The sequence below is a fragment of the Protopterus annectens genome, chromosome 1.part2, assembly GCF_019279795.1.
Source record: "Protopterus annectens isolate FY-2018-M chromosome 1.part2, PAN1.0, whole genome shotgun sequence".
Taxonomy (NCBI): domain Eukaryota; kingdom Metazoa; phylum Chordata; order Ceratodontiformes; family Protopteridae; genus Protopterus; species Protopterus annectens.
The window spans coordinates 821,277,358-821,296,257 of record NC_056727.1 but is presented as its reverse complement, the minus strand read 5'-3'; the positions used below and the strand labels follow the sequence as shown (position 1 = coordinate 821,296,257).

Sequence of the window (18,900 nt, the reverse complement as noted above, 5' to 3'; positions counted from 1 at the left end):
AACTTTACATGTTTGATGCATACCATATGTATGAGTAGGATTGTATGTATGAGTAGTGGTACTATTTGAATATGTAGTGGGGGTGAGTTGACAACCTTCTCTGTGTTACTGTTTTGAGTGACAGAGAGCATGGATTCTAGATTCTTGGTGTAAATACATCTCTCACACTCTGTACTAGACTGTGTTATTAGTTGAGGGTTGTCTGTGTACATGGGACAATTGCTACACTGCCTCAAGAGACCCAAGTCAACAAGGTTGGTAGGAGAAACAAGGGTAGTCCAACAGTCCATAATGCTAAGTTAAAGACTGTTGTCACTAGCTGTGACCTTTCAGAAACAATCATGGAGGAACTTGGTGATATTTCTGAATGGGTTTTATGGGAAAATTTGTTAAAATTTAACTGTCCTGCTTTGAAACACAATTGCGCAGTAGTGCACTCTGCTGCTCAATGTGCAAACAAGCAAAACCCTGCACAGATGCAGGGCCTAAATACCAGAAGCTAAAACTTGAAAAAAAATCTAACAAAATTCAAAAGGACCAATGAAAAAGCTTACTCCAAGCCCTAGACTGGTCTCTCTTTACCAGTCAGGTGCCAATGAAATACAATTCTCTCACAAAAGTGCAGATAGGCCCTTTCCAATCCAAGATGGTCTGGAGAATGTGCTCAGAATAAACAAACCACTTCAAACAGTTCCAGAAGCAACAGATCTGGATCTGGACTATGCCACAGCTCTTAGCTACAGTAGTTTAAGCGGGAAACACTAGAGAATATTTAACACAGCAGAAAATAGCAGTGCGACACTGAAAAAAATGTTTAAAACAGCAGAAAATCAGGCAGGAGGCTCTAAAGAATGGTTTAACCAGTTAACAGATGAGTTAATTAAGTACTGCTTGGTGTGAACACCAGAGCAGGCAGGACAGATAGCTTTAAAACAGTGAAAAAATACCTGTAAATACTTACAAAACAGTGGAAACAGCAAAAAAACTTGCTAAACAGTGAAAACAGTAATACAATTGTACTTTACAGGCACAGTGTAGCAGCCAATTGCAGTATAACAGTGTAGTTTGCTACAAAGTAAATAAATACAGTATAAAAGTAGGTGGCAGGCAATAAAAAGTGCAGTGAATAATACAAACAAGCAAAAAACAGGCAACTTATATTTTTTTGGAAGCTTAGAGGCCTCTACTCATCTGATGTCTCAGCTCAAAGAGTGATAGCTGGTAGCCCAGCTCATTTCAGCTCTGTACAAATAAACAAAAACCTGCTCAGATGCAGGCCCTAATACCAGAAGCTAAAACTTGAAAAAAAAAAAAACGCTAACAAAATTCAAAAGGACCAATGAGGATGTTTATTTCATGCCCTAGACTGGCCTCCTTTTACCTGTCAGGTGCCAATCAAACACAGTTCTCTCACAAGGCCGGGATCTGAACTATGCTACAGCTGCTAGCTACCCTAGTTTCAGTGGGAAACACTAGAGAATATTTAACACAGCAGAAAAATAGCAGTGAGACAATGAAAAAAATGTTTAAAACAGCATAAAATCAGCCAGGAGGCTTGAAAGAATGATTTAAACAGTTAACAGATCAGTTAGTTAAGTACAGTGCAATGAAAAAGTATTTACCCCCTTCCTGATTTCTTATTTCTTGCATGTTTGTCACACTTAGATGTTTCAGCTCATCAAACAAATATAAATATTAGAAAAGATAACCCAAGTAAACACAAAATGCAGTTTTTAAGTGATGATTTTATTTACTAAGGAAAAAAAAACTATTCAAAACTACATGGCCCTATGTGAAATAGTAATTGTCCCCTAAACCTAATAACTGGTTGCGCCACCCTTAGCAGCAACAACTGCAATCAAGCATTTGCGATAACTGGCAATGAGTCTTTCACATTTCTGTTGAGGAATTTTGTCCCACTCTTCTTTGCAGAATTGTTTTAATTCAGCCATATTGTAGGGTTTCCAAGCATGAACCGCCTATTTAAGATCATGCCACAGCATCACAATTGGATTCAAGTCCAAACATTGACTAGGCCACTCCAAAACCTTCATTTTGTTTTTTTAAGCCATTCAGAGGTGGACTTGCTTGTGTGTTTTGGATCACTGTCCTGCTGAAGAACCCAAGTGCACTTTAGCTTGAGGTCACAACCTGATGGCAGGACATTCTCCTTCAGGATATTTTGGTAGAGAGCAGAATTCATGGTTCCATCAATCACAGCAAGTTGTCCAGGTCCAGAAGCAGCAAAGCAGCCCCAGACCATCACACTACCACCACCATGTTTGACTGTTGGCATGAAGTTCTTTTTCTGAAATGCTGTCTTACTTTTAATCCAGATGTAATGGGATGTACACCTCCAAAAAAGTTCAACTTTAGTTTTGTCAGTCTACAGAATATTTTCCCAAAAGTTTTGGGGATCATCAAGATGTCTTTTGGCAAATGTGAGAAGAGCCTTTATGTTCTTTTTGGTCAGCAGTGTTTTCGCCTTGGAACTCTGACATGCATGCCATTTTTGCCTAGTCTCTTTCTTATGGTTGAGTCATGAACACTGACCTTAACTGAGGCAAGCGAGGCCTGCAGTTCTTTAGTTGTTGTTCTGGGTTCTTTTGTGACCTCTTGGATGAGTTACCGCAGCGCTCTTGGGGTAATTTTTGTAGTCCGGCCACTCCTTGGAAGGTTCACCACTGTTCCATGTTTTCTTCATTTGTAGATAATGGCTCTCATCATGGTTTGCTGGAGTCCCAAAGCTTTAGAAATGGTTTTGCAACCTTTTCCATTCTGATAGATGTCAATTACTTTGTTTCTCACCTGTTCCGAAATTTCTTTAGATCACGGCATGATCTCTTCCTTTTTTGGATCTTTTGGCCTACTTCACTTTGTCTGACCGGTTCTGTTTAAGTGATCTCTTGATTCAACAGGTCTGGCAGTAATCTGGCCTGGGTGTGGCTAGTGAAATTGAAGTCAGCCTTCCCAAAAGTGTGATTAACCACAGTTACTTCATGATTTAACAAGAGGGGCAATTACTTTTTCACATAGGGCCATATAGGTCTGGATAGTTTTTTTCCTTAATAAATAAAATCATCACTTAAAAACTGTATTTTGTGTTCACTTGGGTTATCTTTGTCTAATATTTCAATTTGTTTGATTATCTGAAACATGCAAAAAAATAAGAAATTAGGAAGGGGGCAAATATCGTTTCATTGCACTGTACTTCTTAATGGGAACACAACAGCAGGCAAACAGCTTTAAAACAGTGAAAAAATACTAGTAAATACTTAAACAGTGGAAACAACAAAAAAGCTTTTTAAACAGTGAAAACAGTGATGCAATTTGATTTTACAGGCACAGTGTAGCAGACAATTGCAGTATAACAGTACAGTTCAGTACACAGTAAATAAATACAGTATAAAAGTAGGTGAAAGATGAAAAAACAAAAACTAAAAAGCAACAAAGGTACTGGAGAACTTGAACCAAAGGCTTTAATGAAATGAAGCGCTTTTCGTCCAGTACAGTAAATTCAACCTATGATTCAAATACTTTCTTAAAAAGTATACATATATATTTTTATATACAAGTATAAACATAATTTATACATATTTGATCATTTATGAAATCAAAACATATTTATGTCGCTATTTAATAGTCATTAAAAAACACACAAACTGAAAGTTAATTTGTGGTTATGATTAAAACTAAATTCATTCATACTAATATGTAAGCACAAATTACTACTATATCAACTTGCTACCTCAAGAACAAGTAATGGTAAACCAAAAAGAAATCACATATACAAAATTAAGTGTACTTCAAAAGGTAGTCATTATCTATTTAAACTTCTTAGTTTCAAAAGACAAGAAATTGAACAAATGTCGTTTAAACCTGGGTAGTGATATGAATTATTCAACATACATATTAGTATGAATGAATTTAGTTTTAATCATAACCACAAACTAACTTTCGGTTTGTGTGATTTTTTAATGACTATTACATAGCGACATAAATATGTTTTGATTTCATAAATTATCAAATATGTATAAATTATGTTTATACTTGTATATAAAAATATATATGTATATTTTTTAAGAAAGTATTTGAATCATAGGTTGAATTTATCACTAATAGTTGTATATTGTCAGATTCCTTTATGAATATGAACCTTTTAGTATATACAATTTGTATACATGCTGGTCATTTACAGACTTAACAATGTGAGATTTTTACTTGTTAGTTTTAGGTTTTTATACTTTTAAGGCTGCTTTTTGGTTACCTAGTACTTAATAATACCTAGTTGAAAATGTTTAATTGATTAACTGATTTGAGTGATTCATTAATTATGTTTTTAACTGAGTATAAACGGACACACATTAGTTTTGTAATTTGTCTGATGAAGTCCAGTCATTGTACTGGACGAAAAGCGCTTCATTTCATTAAAGCCTTTCGTTCAAGTTCTCCAGTACCTTTGTTGCTTTTTAGTATAAAAGTAGGTGACAGACAATAACAAAAGTGCAGTAAATGGTATTAAAAAAACAGGCAACTTATATATTTTGGAAGCTCAGAAGCCTCTAGTCGCCTTGTATCTCAACTCAGAGTTGTGGCTGGTAGCCTACCTCAGTTCAGCTCAATACAAACAAGCAGGCATAAATACTAAAACTAAAACTTGAAAAAAAAAACTCAAAGAAAATTGAAAAGGACCAATGAGGATACTTATTCCAAGCCCTAGACCAGCCTCACTTTAATAGTCAGGTGCCAATCAAACACAATTCTCTCACAAAAGGGCAGATAGGCCCCTTCCAATCCAAGATGGCCTGGAAAATGTGCTCAGAACAAACAAACCACTACAAACAGTTCCAGAAGTAGCAGGCCTGGATAGACTATGCTACAGCTACTAGCTACCATAGTTTTAGCAGGAAACACTAGAGAATATTTAACACAGCAAAAAAATAGCAGTGAGAAGCTGAAAAAAATGTATGAAACAGCAAAAAATAAGCCAGGAGGCTCTAAAGAATGATTTAACAAATCAACTAATTTAGTACTGCCTGGTGGAAAACCAGAGCAGGCAGAAAAGATAGCTTTAAAACAGTGAAAAAATACCAGTAAATACTTAACAAAAAAGCTTTCTAAACAGTGAAAACAGCAATAAAATTTAATTTTACAGGCACAGTATAGCAGGCAATTGCATTATAACAGTGTAGTTTATTACACAGTAAATAAACACAGTATAGAAGTAGGTAGCAGTCATTAAAAAAGTACAGTAAATAGTATAAATAAGCAAAAAAAAAAAAAAAAACAGGCAACATGTTTTTTTTTTGGAAGCTCAAAAGCCACTGGATCATTTGCCTGACAATTAAAGATGAACTGTTGAGTAAGGGAGTAGGGTCACTTTTTGATGTATTTTGTAAATCACTGCATTGAACTATTTTAGAGTCAGGGAAAAGAACTTTACTAAGCTGAATGCGGTAGTAATCAAACTAGGGTACTAGTGTTACCTCCAGGCCTATTACAATCACTTGCAGGAGGATCACCATATCCAAGGCATGTTTTTTTTTTTAAGTAGCTCACAATGACAACAAGTGTAGTAAACCAAACTCTTTATTCATTTATTTATTTACTTACTTACTATTTTACTTGCTTGTTTGTTAACCGTGTAAGTTAGACCATCTCAAACATATATCAGCCAAAACTCTGGCTGATACATGCTTTTGGGAAATAGAAGGAAACCAGAAAACCCAGAGAAAATGCACAAAGATACAGGGACAGCATGCATACCTCACACTGCTCTATGCTAGACTAATGGTCTTACCATCAGTCTGGAATTAAACGTCAGTCTGCACAAAGCCATTGTGATAGTTCAACATGAGCCGAGAAGAATTCTGCAAACTTGAAAAAAATACTGCAGTGCTACTGGGTGGAGGGTAATGTAGCCATAGCATCCTTATATTATAGACATATTCAGGAGAACTTAAACCTTTGTCAAGTCTGGCATGCAAGACAAACCTTATAGATGCCCTGGTATGGACTGTTCAAAATCTAGGGAACCAAATAATACAGCAGCCTGAGGACTTAGCAGCAACTAAGCTTCAAAATGCCTATCCAGCATTTTCAAAGTGCAAAATCAGTACTACGCAACACGTTGAACACAAAGCCAGATTTTTATGGATAAATCTTGAATTCATCAGCAGCACCCTTGAAGGATCCAAAAGAGTCAAGAAGCTATCCTTATTTTCTTTTTCCTGAGTCATCAAATAAAATACTTTGATCATATTAAGTGCTGTAACAACATAGCTAAGTATGCAATAAATCTTCACATCAAAATGCAGTAAATATATGTTTACATATGCTTTATACAGTGTAGCCATCTGAGAGATGTGTAAACTGAGATCCATTTGTACTGTTTGGAAATAAATCTATACACTTAGGGTTATGGTGGATTTTCCCATGCCTCTTTATGACATTATGTTTTGACTTAGAGTCGGGCTTTTCCACATGCTTGCAAAACTCAGTCTTTTTTTTTTTTGTACGTAAAGTGACAATAAGAAAGATTACATTATTGGCCCCATAACCCTGCCTGCTGATATTAGTTCTTATTGTTTGGTCTGCTAGGAGATTGTTCAGCAAAAATGCAGGACCTGCATTTTATGCATGAAATGACAAGCTACTACTAGTAATTTTGAAATTCACCTTCCTTGCAGTATATGCAAATGAAACAAGATAAATCTCTGATTGCATTGCAAGTCTCTCCTTTTTCTTACAATATAGGTCAAAACATGCAGACAAGATAAAGTAGGACTCAATGAATGCTTTTTTAGATGAATTGCACATGTATGATTTGCACTTGTATGATTTGCACATATATGATATCCATTCTGTCTGCTATTCAGTTGAATGGAAAAACATGGTGCCTTTACAAGTAATACTTGGAAGTAAAGAGAGAGAGAGAGAGACAGACAAACATTTTCATAGATAATGCCTGAACAGTTTACTTGAGGTAAAGAGTACATCTTTCTCTAAACTATTGCTTTTACTACAAACTCCCTTTTGTGCATTTGGTTTAGTAATATTAATACTAAAGGAAATGTCTGACAGTGGAACATACAAATGAAAAGCTGTGCTTGGCATCCTTGGATGTGAGCATTCCTGCCTGCTTATATTATGCTTTGCTTTTATTATTGAAGTATGGTATTTGAAGTCCACCTACTGTGAAATCTTTATTTCTGTGATAAATAATGAACTGTAACTGCTGAATGCTAATCAGCACAAAACATTCAGGGATTCGATGTATTATTCATTATTATTAGAAGAAAGACCTCCATCACATGTTCCCTTTTGCCTCAGATGGTAGAAATGCATTAATTAAATTTTTTGTACTTGTTTATTTGTAAAACATGACTTTAACCATTCGAGATTATCAATATTTAATATTTATTTCTTTAAAATGAATTTCTCATGCATATGTACTTTTTAAAATTATGTTTTTTTTTTTCACTTACTTTGATAAACTTCTAATTTTCTTTGGTACAGGGTATTTTCTTGTGAGACCTTGTAGTCAGCACAGATGCATCCAAGAATATAAAGTACAAATTCAGTTACAGATCAAGAACTGATAGAATTATTTTTGTTTTTAAGTATCTTTGTTAACTCTTGTTTTAGACAATGACATAGAAATACATGCATAAATAGAAGAAAAAACAAAGCATAGTAACATTTTTCTTGCAGTATACATTTATATTTTGTTTTAAACAATTATAATTACACTAAATAAACTGGTCAATTCTTGTCTTCCCATAAACCTCACTCCTGCTACTGAACATTATTCTATATGTTTTGTTCTCAAAAATTCTGTTTATTTCTATGTAATTTGCTTCTTATTTTTCTACAGATCCCACCCCCTAGTTCTTTTATCTCATTTACACTATTCACTACTTCAATTTAGATTTTGAATTCCATTTTTTAGTAATTGCTTTTTCAACAGCCAATAGCATAACACTTAATAAGAACTTACCACGTCTAGGCAGTTCAGTTCTTATGTCTCAGCTCAAAATAATAATTGCCTTAGTTATGATTTACTTCATGAGCATTTCTGACAAAGTATTTTCTATACATTTTTTTGAGTCTGCCAACTCAATATATTCCCAAAAAAATACATGTTCCCAGTTTTCTCTTTCTCCGATCATATCTCCAGCATTTGCTATCTACCTGAGGAAAAGTTTCTAAAGTCTGCCTCTGATATAAAAATACCTGGTAAAACACTTCCAAGCAAAAATCCTAAATCTTCTGAAGTTTGTTAAATATTTGGGAGCCATAGAGATGTCATCCCATTTAGATATCTTCTCATTTTCCTTTGTAAATTGGCTTCTCAGTCTCTCTCTCTCTCTCTCTCTTCCAAATCTTTTCTAACCTCTATGATTAATTATAATAGCTGCTATGCAGTATTTCAATATGCCCTATAAATTATCAATTTTCCAGCAGCTTCTGGTCTTACTTCAACTAAAATTTTACCCAAACTATGTTTCACTTGGCACTTTCCTATCCCTTTCTCTCTACCTATAATGTATTATCAATCCCTGGTAAGGAAAGCAGTCTTCAACCAGCAGTCCAAATTTCTGCCTTGTCTTATCCTGTCTGTTACCTTTCCTTTTTAGTTATGTACAACCAATACCTTGGCTTCTTTTCCAGTGTTCTTCAGTGTATTTCATACCCCTCTTGCCAGTTTCCCGTAACCCTGCATGTAGTCATCCCATTTCATAAAATGGCACTTCTCCATTCTCATGTTGGCTTAGTTCATAGAATAGTCTCTGCTGGTTTATAGATGTAGCATTTTGTATTGTCATTGTTATTCTCCTTAAGGACATGCATCCAGAATTCTACTCAATCCCTATTTTTTGAACTCCCTCCATGTTTCTTCATTATACCTTTCCACTTTGATTTATAACCTTCTGATTGTGCTATCCCTATAAGACTTAAATGCATAGCTCTTAAGTACTCCTTCAAATCAGGTAATCATAAACCACATTTTTGTAAGGGAAGAATCAATTTATTTAACTTAACGTCTTCCTCCCCCAATTAAAGTCCTTCATCTCTTTATTACTTACCATCCACAACCTCATTGTACTGAAAAATATGCCTGAGCTGTATATAAAGCTAAAGGGACTAAAAAGACTGTATCTTACTATCCATATCCATAATCAAGAGTTTCCAGTTTCTCAATTTTTGTATTATCTTTTGTTTAGTCCCTTTGCTGCCATAACAGAACATTTTTTAATTCTTATATCTAAATACTTCATCTTTTCATGTCCACATAAATATAAGTATTGCTGAGCCAATTGATGTGTGAGTATATAGTATACTGCTATAGTTTTAACTTCATTAATTGTATATTCTAAAAATATTTGAAACTGTCTGAAAGTGTTCCATAACACTGAAATGTCCATTTCTGGATTTATTAAGTACAGAATAATATAATCTGAAAATAAAACTAACTTTTCTTGATTACCATACTATTTATATTTTGGAATGTATGAGTCCTTTATTTTCTTTGCCAGTGACTCTAAATGTAAAGCACACAGCAAAGAGGAAATAAGACATACCTGCCCATTTCCTTTGTTCAAATACAACTTGTCAAAGAAAAACCCTCTCACCTTATTTCTTGCCTCTGAATCTTCATATAGCTTCTTAGTTAACTGTATTATTATATCATGGAATGCAAATTCTCCCACTGTCCCACTCATAAAATTGTAACTGAGTCTATAAAATGTTGTCTCTGCATCAGGACCCACCAACAGTGGTGGTATTTTCTTCCGTTCTACTTCTGTCTCTGGACAATTGTTTTATTAACGTTGTTAAATATCTGCCCCCCCCCCCATTCACAAACCACACTGATCCATAGCAATCAGTTGTGGCAACACCTTTGTCATTTTATTAGCTGGTATAGACATAAACACATTATCATTATTATTTAAAATTGAAAAAGGGCTATAAAAAAGTGGTCCTTTCTTCAAGATGCTGGCACTTCCCCTTCTTAAAATATTGTTAAACAATACCTTCCAGGTCTTCATCACTTTTTCCCTCCCAACTTCCAAACATACACGGTAATACCATCTGTTTTCAGAGATGTCCCTGTTGATTGATTTATAATCACTGTTTATATGTCATCTGTTCCTGTCTTTGTTGATATGTGTTGAAAGCCTCATCTGACTGCAGCATAATCAAGTCTTCAATATATATTTTCATTTACGTCTTTTTTTGGTTTCAGCATTCCTCTGTTTTATACAAATTTTCATAACATTTCTGAAATATCTCTAAAATCTCTATAGGATGTCTGGTTATTTTTCTTATTGTAGGCTCCCTAAATTTGGTGATAACACTTTCTATTTTCTGTTGCCTAAGTCATCATGCTATAAGTTTTACTGCTCTAGTGCTGCTATTAAAAATAGTTTGTTAACATAAATCTTCTTAATCCCATGGATATTATCCAAATACTTCATGATTTTCCTTTTAGCATTCTGTAGTTTCTTTTCTTGCTCTGTGAGATTCCCCTTACTCTGCAATAATTTAAGCTTTGTCAGCTCCTATAAATTATTTCCATTAATGTTTTGTCTGATATCACTTTCTTTCTTATTTCTGCCATATATATATTAACTCCATGTTCATTTTGTTCCACTTGCTAGTTTTCCCTTCTGAAGATATTCTAGCTTCCCTTGTAAGTCCATGTACATTCCATGATAATATGAATAGCATAGCCATTATGATAGAAATCTGTTACTCCCACCTGCTATACATGACAGTTATTTTGCATATGTATTTCCAGTGTTTAGCATACATGCACATACTAATATTTGACAGGTTAATCTGTTATGCAATTACTTCTCATTTCCAGTTGAGTCTGTATCCAGTTTTACAAGACTTTTTGCTTCAATGAAGCACTCAAACAAAAACAAAATAGATTTTCAGATCCCCCACCTATTTTTTAACTTACAATAAAAAGACAGAACTATGTAAATTTTCAATAGAAAAAAAATGATATGTAATCCCCTCCCACAAATAGGAGCAGTTGCCCTAAATTGACCTACTGCATCCACAGGCACTACTTGTTATAAATTAATGGTATTCATTTTGAACTGCATGTTAGACTCTGTGTTGTAGCATACACTGATTGCTGTCTGTTCTTTTTTATCTTTTTTCCCATCAAAGATGTGAAAACCAGCATGCATTCTGTAAGTAAATATTAGCTTTTAGCCATAAGAAGAAGTGCACTGGCTACCTTTAAATAAATAATGTAAATTGTATATTCATGTCCCAGAGATTCAAACTTCATTTACTTTTTCATTAAACTGCTTGTCAGTGTATCTTTAAATGTTATTTATAATATAGCTTGTACATTTCACGCAGCATATGGTGTTTGGAATTTTCATGATTAATTGCTTCAGGCTTTTCATCTCCAAGTAAACAAAGTGGGTATTAAAAACATATGCATATGGATTTAAGAATATGTGTAAATTTCAGTAAGAACATACTGTTCAGGCCTCTCATGATTAAATCTTTGTACCTCTAGAGGCTTGTCTTCCACTGGAAGCTTTTACTAATCAAACAAATTAGCCAATGGCTTTGCATTTGGAATAAATATTCCATGCCTTTCACAATTTTATCTTATTTTTCAAGCATATTTGCTTAAAAATTGCTGTATGTAGCTTACATCAAGGGCATTAATTCAGATAATCACCATTGTAAAAACAAGGGAAATTATCTTAAGTTTATATATAATATAATTAATACACTTTCACTCTACTGAGCAGCCCAAGAGCACAACATTATATTAACTTTAACTTACTTCTGCCCAACCTTTATTATGTTTATAAAGTGCACAGTCTGGATACCTTACAACTGAGAAGTAGTTTATTGCTTTAATATCTTTGATATATATATAAGTCACTGATAACACTTTCCCTCCTCACATTTCTAAAATTCCCTGAATTAACACCATACTAAACTGCTTTATAATATAACATGCAATTTAAGTCATTAAGTATTTATACAGAATTTAATAATGCTTACTTTTTCTATCCATCAGTCTTTTAATAGACATTTTTACTTACCACTCCTTCTGTCTCTCCGTGTTGTAACAAACATTAATGACATAATGTGGAATAAATGCTTTACAATTTATTCACCAGTTTAACACAGTCAATTAAACTCCAATCGTTCTTATTCTTGCAATGCCACTGTTCAAGTTATTTCTTTATCCAATGGGATTAATGATTTACAGTCTTGTTTATTCACTAATTTCACAGTATTGCTGAATTTCCTGATCATCTCACTCTCCCAGCAGTATAGTCTTGTTCAGACCCAAGATATTCATGATTCTTCTGGTAAGCTCATGATTTTTCCCATCAAGCATTTTCTTTTGGAGCAAAAGAAAAGTTCTCACTGGCAAAGTCAAATTGCATGATTTGTTATTATCATAAGGGTAAGAAGAAGAGTCCCCTTCTGCTATCTGGCTCATTCTTTGTTGGGTAAACTTTTTTTTTATTTCCTCCTTAGCCTGTTCTTCATCAAAAATATATTTGATCCATCAGGGAAGATGCTCTGAAGAAAGCTGAATGCAGTAGCTTAAATCTCACACCTACTTCTTGACATTCCCTGACTGCTTGGATAAAATTGTTTCTTTTCTGTCTGGTGTACATATAATAATTTTCTACAAATCCTCATCTGTCCACTGTTTTAATACTTTTCTCTTCTTCAACAATTTTGTCAGGAGTGATTCTTTCTGCTAGTATGATTGCATCTCTACTAATACAGGTATTAGCTGCTTTTTCATGGCCAGATTTGGAGCATACACATGCTCCACCCTCTCAATTAATAAATCTTGCTGTAGAGCACCAGTCCAGTTTCTTATTTGTATTTTTATAAAATGAATGCAGTCTGTCCCTTCCAGTTTCTCTAGTACCCCAGAGAAATATGAGCTTTTTCTCAGTGTGCAATCTTCTATATTTGAAACAACTCTTCTTCAGAAGCCTCATGCAAAGCCAAACTTTTCTTCATTTCAGCCTCTGATTTTAGCAGTTTTATCAGTTCACATAAGTAGCTCAGTAAAGCTTCTTCTGTTGTTTTCTAGCCTTTTATTATTTAACTGTATACATTATTTCAGTGTGTCATGTAGTTTGAACATCTTTGAATGCAATTTCCTCTAAATTACTGGAAGCCATCTTGTCTGCCAAAGCTGCTTTTTGCTGAACAGATGCAAGATTCTTCCCAGCCAGAGTTTTTTTTTTTCAATCTCCTTTTCTGGTTGGTTTTACCCTAGTTTCTTCAAATTTGTTGTCTGCTAACATCTAGGCAGTGTAATTACTAGCAAGCTATCAATACTCTTAACTTGACAAAAAAGTCAGTAATTGAATTTTACCCATATAGAAAACTTTTACTGGCATTGTTTCATGATTTCTGTTTTTACAGTTTCAGAGCTGTAATCAAGCTTTTCATCTTTGGGTAGCTAATTTGGAAGTACATACTCAGAATTATGTTAACACCAGATAATTGCATATATGTGGGTAAGTTTATTTATTTATTTAACATTTGTTTGCCAGGATAGTCTGACTGGACAACAAGTGTCTGTTTTCAGCAGAGTCCTGGGGAGAAAACTCCATAAGTTTACAGAGAGAAGAAAAATTTACAAAAGAGACATTACATTGTAGTAGCATACAGATTGTAGACTTTAAAGCAGTTAGTATACAATAAGAAGATATTACTCCTTTTGGTTGAAAATACAAGTGTGTAAAATATACAATGAGAGTAGATAAGTACCTGGTAGAGCATTGCAAGATATTTCACAATTGAATAAGAGTATATAAATGTTTAAGTTTCCATATATACATTCAAGCAAATATAGGTGTAAGAGCATATATATATATATACATATATATATATATATATATATATATATATGTGTGTATATTATATTATATTATATATATATATATATATATATATTTATATATATATAATATATATATATATATATATATATATACATATATATATATATGTGTGTGAATATTGTGGTAGTTGATCTGTTTGTGGCAATTCAGGCCTTCAAGTGGCAGAAACCCAATTTTCTGTCTACCGGTTTTTGATTGAATCCAGATCTGAATCTGAATTTAAATCTGAATTTTGAGTTCTGTTGTTCAGAGGGGACCTGACTGCGACTTGAGATGGCAGCAATAAAGTTGTTGAGGATGACTGTAGTCACTGTTATCACCACCGTGAATAAATCGAGCATGGCTGATGAAGCCTCTCTACCTTTGGATTGCTTGGACTGTTGTTGTGTATGTGTATATTCTTTCTGTGTTTATGTTTGTACATGAGTTCTATGTTATATTTATACATGAGCTTGGAGAAACTCCATTTCTTTTAGCTGTGCACTTTATGTCGTATGGTCTGAATGACAATAAAGTTTACTTGACTTGACTTATTCTCCACTCATCTGGGATATGGCTTACCATCATAATTTCTACAATGTTTTGTACAAGTAATTACATGAAAAACATTATTGAAATTAATGTTAGTGAACGAGAATAACAGCAAATTAAAAAAATGTCAACAGTTTGAATCCGAACTGTTGACATTTTTTCGAACTTACCTCAACATCCGGTGCCATTCACAACACGTTTAGCAGGGGGGCAAGCCCCCCGTACCATCCACATGGGAGACTGTGCCCTCCCACACCCCCCATAATTATATATACTAACTCCGAGGATGCACTACAGTGAAGAATGCCGAACTCACCAAAGTGCGAATGCACATTGGCATTCGCTCTTTTGTGTCTTCGGCATCTTTTGGTTTGCTAATACGAACCATTGAAAATATCCTTTTGCACATCTGCCATTGCAGATGTGCAAGTCTACAATATGATGGTAAACCCTGGGATACACCTTTCTGTCCATACTGCTATGAATACCCTCAGGATCCATTTTTCCCTGTCTCACACACCTTGATCATATCTGCTGTGATCTCATCTGAGCCTTTTGCTTTTCATGACTTCATTTTCCTTAGAGCTGTTTTTAATTCTTCTGTGGTGGGATCCTCCTTTTCTTTCATTGTAGGCATGTCTGGGGCAGTACAGCTTCAGTGGGATTTTCTTAGTTCATAAACTGATGGAAGTACTCTGTCCATCTGCCTTTGACGTCCTATGGACTGATGAGCAGGTTGTTGTCAGCATCCTGTAGGAAGGGGTATCTGACTGCCTTCTTTATCTTTCTTTCTTTGCCTTGCAGCCTGATAGAGTTTCATTGTGCCATCTACCGAGTCACTTTACAAAAACTGGAAAGCTGTAGAAGACCAGTTGGCATAATGGTTAACATCCTCCTCTCCTAGGCATAAGGTACCAAGTTAGGTCTGTACCTCTGGCCAGTGCCTGTAAAGAGTTCCTTCCATCTCCTCCCAATGAAAAAAAAACACACTGAGTGTTTCCACTTCAGACTTATGCAAGGATGGAGTTATGAGCAACAGCAGCACAAGCTCTAGATGGTGCCTGTAAAGGTAAGAGTTGTATAAGCCAACTATTTTCAACATCAGCTGTAGTACACAGTATCCTCTAGATAGGAGAATACAGATCACAGACTGTGCACTATGTCAGGACTAGCCATTTGATGGTATAAAATATGGATTTAGGTGATTTGGTCCTGGAAGATTGTCATCCGACAAATTCCAGTAAAAGATGAGACAGAATGAGCAATTCATTCCGGCAAAGGACTGTCTAGAGTGTTAGTTTTTATGATGCAAAGTTAGTTTGCTGCTTGTCTATATTATTTAATGAGAGTGATGTCTTATTTATTTTTACTATATACAATTATTAGACAATAATCAATAGATTTGGACCCTCTGTGGAGAAGGGTAGTATCCTATAGTATTGTAAAAAGCAGTAAAATTATGCAGTCTGCAGACTTAACTCTTAAAAGGATCATCTATAATATTACCTTTAGTGTTTCAGTAAATCCTTACAGCTAGGCATGGTATCTGAAGCTAACATGGGGGGGTATTCATAGACAACTTGCACAGTACACAAAACCGTGGAAGTTACTTTGCATAGTAGGAATGACTGTCCCATTTCAAAGTCATCCTCATTGCTTGGTAGCACAGCTCTTCCTGCTGACTAATGAAAGGTCTGGTGCCACATGTAACTGTGGTAATCAAGGGTAGGACCTGTACTTATGAGGCCCAGGGGTGTCCTGGTGCACTGCTGTGGACGTAAATTGCCTAGTACAGTGATTCATAGACATTCATACTAGGCAGTTTCTGAACATAGCCATGCAAAACATTTGTGAGTGTATGCAGTAGTTTAGCTGTGCATCTCAGTGGAAGGGAATCTGCCCAGGGTGAAGCAGAGTAGCTTCGCCCTGCCCAGAAAGCAAGTCTAGGTGAGTAATAAGATGTATGAGTCACTCTGTGAGTATATGTTTGTACACCCGCATGCAGGTGTGTGTTTGTGTGTGTGTGTTTGTGTGTGTGTGTGTGTGTGTGTGTGTGTGTGTGTGTGTGTGTGTGTGTGTGTGTGTGTGTGTGTGTGTGTGTGTGTATATATATGTGTCCATATATAGTCTTTTGGATTCTGGTCCCCCTGGTGTAAGTCCATTTATAGCCTGTTTTCAGCTAGGCCTTACACCAAAGTAAATCACTCAGACCAAGTCTTTCAGAATCAGGAAAGGGTTACCATGGACTCAGTTTCTTACACAGAGAGCAAGTCTTTGGGAATCTGGCCTTAAGAAAGGCGAGGTTAGTGTAAGCCAAGGAATGCAAATAAGTCTAACTCCTTTGTTATAAGGAAATGTGACATCTAATTCCTTGAGGCAGCATTACAGTTTCTTGTAATTGACAATAATTACATTTTTGAAGCCATATAACATTCTGCTGTGTTCTTTTTTTAGATTTAAACTGATAAAGTTGCCAAGGTGCCTTCATTTATGGCAATTCTAATACACTGGACAAGTCACCAAAATTATTTCTAATGTGTAGCTGATTTATTCATTTATATACTGATATTTAATCTTCAGGGTTCTATGTGACATTCATTTATTCATACATATGATCCCTTTTCTCTTGTAGTTAGAAGATCCTGCCATCAGGTGGCAAATGGCGCTCTACAAAGATTTGCCAAACAGGACAGAAGATACTGCAGATCCAGAGAAGACTGTAGAACGGGTGCTGGGCATAGCTCATGTGATCTTTCACCTGGAACAGGTTAGTTGCTAGTAAAGAGCATTTTATATCAAATAAAACAAAACTGCACAATGAGAAATGTGTGAAACTCGAGCTATGAGCACTTTGTGTTAGTTATGTTAAGTATTTGTTTCTGCCATAATTATTATAATTAAAATTATACTTTAACATTATATGAATATATTTTGCTTCTTCCGTCTCTTTGTGTGTGTGTGTGTGTGTGTGTGTGTGTGTGTGTGTGTGTGTGTGTGTGTGTGTGTGTGTGTGTGTGTGTGTATGTGTGCGCATGTGTGTTTGTCAGACATTTATCAAAACGTACAGAATATACTTCACTATAACATATCTCTGTATGTGAACACGCGATCTCACACAACTAAATTAATTAAAAGGTATACAACTAAGTAAAAAAATAGTAATTTTTGTGATGCGTACATTTAATGTGGGTTGGGGACATCTCCAGACATTTGTTTAACTACATTTTTATCAGCTATGCTCCCAGTGTGTCAAAATATACTGTAAAAAAAAAACAAATAATGTCCCTATGTCACTTTATTTATATACATAAAGATAATGTTTTAGAGTAGGACAGTAGGAACAAGAGTGTGTGGGTGACAGGTTCCACATCCCTTGCTGGGAATCAGGCAAACAATGGGGGAAGCTGCATTTCCCACTGCATTTCTCTGTCTGACATAGCAAAAAAGGTCACATTATTATATGTCTAGCAAATTACAGATTATATACATAACCTTGTTTTTATTGCTGTAAATAGTGTACAATGTTACTGCATTGCTAGTCCTTTGTTAGTCTTTTGTTTACTAGTTGTAGGTCATGTTTACATATGCTGTTCTCTCACATAAGTTAGTTTTACAACCAGTTATATTGGGGCACCATATGAACTAGATGTGCAGGTCATATAGAGATGTGACTAGGCTGGGGTGGGGCAGCTGCCCTGACTCAAGCTGTCTGGGAATACAATCAACAGTTGCTGATGGTGTGGGACTATAGTATCAGTATTGCTTTGAATGAATGCTCAGCTGACTGGGTCACTAGTTTGGGGATCAGAGTAATGATATCATATTTATAGTCTTTACCTCTTTGAAAAACAGTGGATTATCATACCATTTTCTTATATAGTTTGTGGATTTTTTTATTTTCCTTACTGGCCATTGATCTGCTCATTGAAATCCATGATTGATAGCTCAAACACTTCAACTATCAGGAGATAATAGCCATGTTCATTCTGGGGAGCAGGGTAAGGCAGAGTAGGATGTATAGAGCCACAATACCTTTGAGGAGAGAGAGCATTGTGGTCTGCATCCTGTGGGCTTGTGTTTGGCTCACCACACCCCTGCCTGGTGGTAGTCTTCATTAACAAGTGCAAAGGAGAAGGCAATTATGGGAGAGGCATTGCTGGTATCTGCATTTATACAGGTACATCTTTCTACCCCCCCGGGGGGGTGGAGTTAGGCCATACAAACACCCTTGTTTCCTCAATGTTAGTAAGGAGCATGCAACCTTCATAGCTCTCTTTGTGATAGCCATTATGCATGTCTGTTACTCTTTGTAGTATACTGGGGTAATTCTATATTATGGAGGAACGCATGTGCAGAGTATGATTGGGGGAGGTTTGATGGCTGTCAGGCACAAGAGCAAAAAGTGCCTAGAAAAAAGGCTCAATGTGTCAATTACACATAG

The 18,900-nt window shown here is 35.3% G+C and overlaps 1 protein-coding gene across 1 annotated transcript in view; it reads left to right on the top strand.

The window, feature by feature from the left end:
* Positions 1-18,900, top strand: part of RYR2 (ryanodine receptor 2) — a 6,224,161-nt gene that overhangs the window by 4,347,969 nt on the left and 1,857,292 nt on the right. Inside the window, exon 74 of the mRNA XM_044059048.1 lies at positions 17,092-17,226. Coding sequence (XP_043914983.1) covers positions 17,092-17,226 — 135 coding nt within the window. The remainder of the gene's footprint in view (positions 1-17,091; positions 17,227-18,900) is intronic.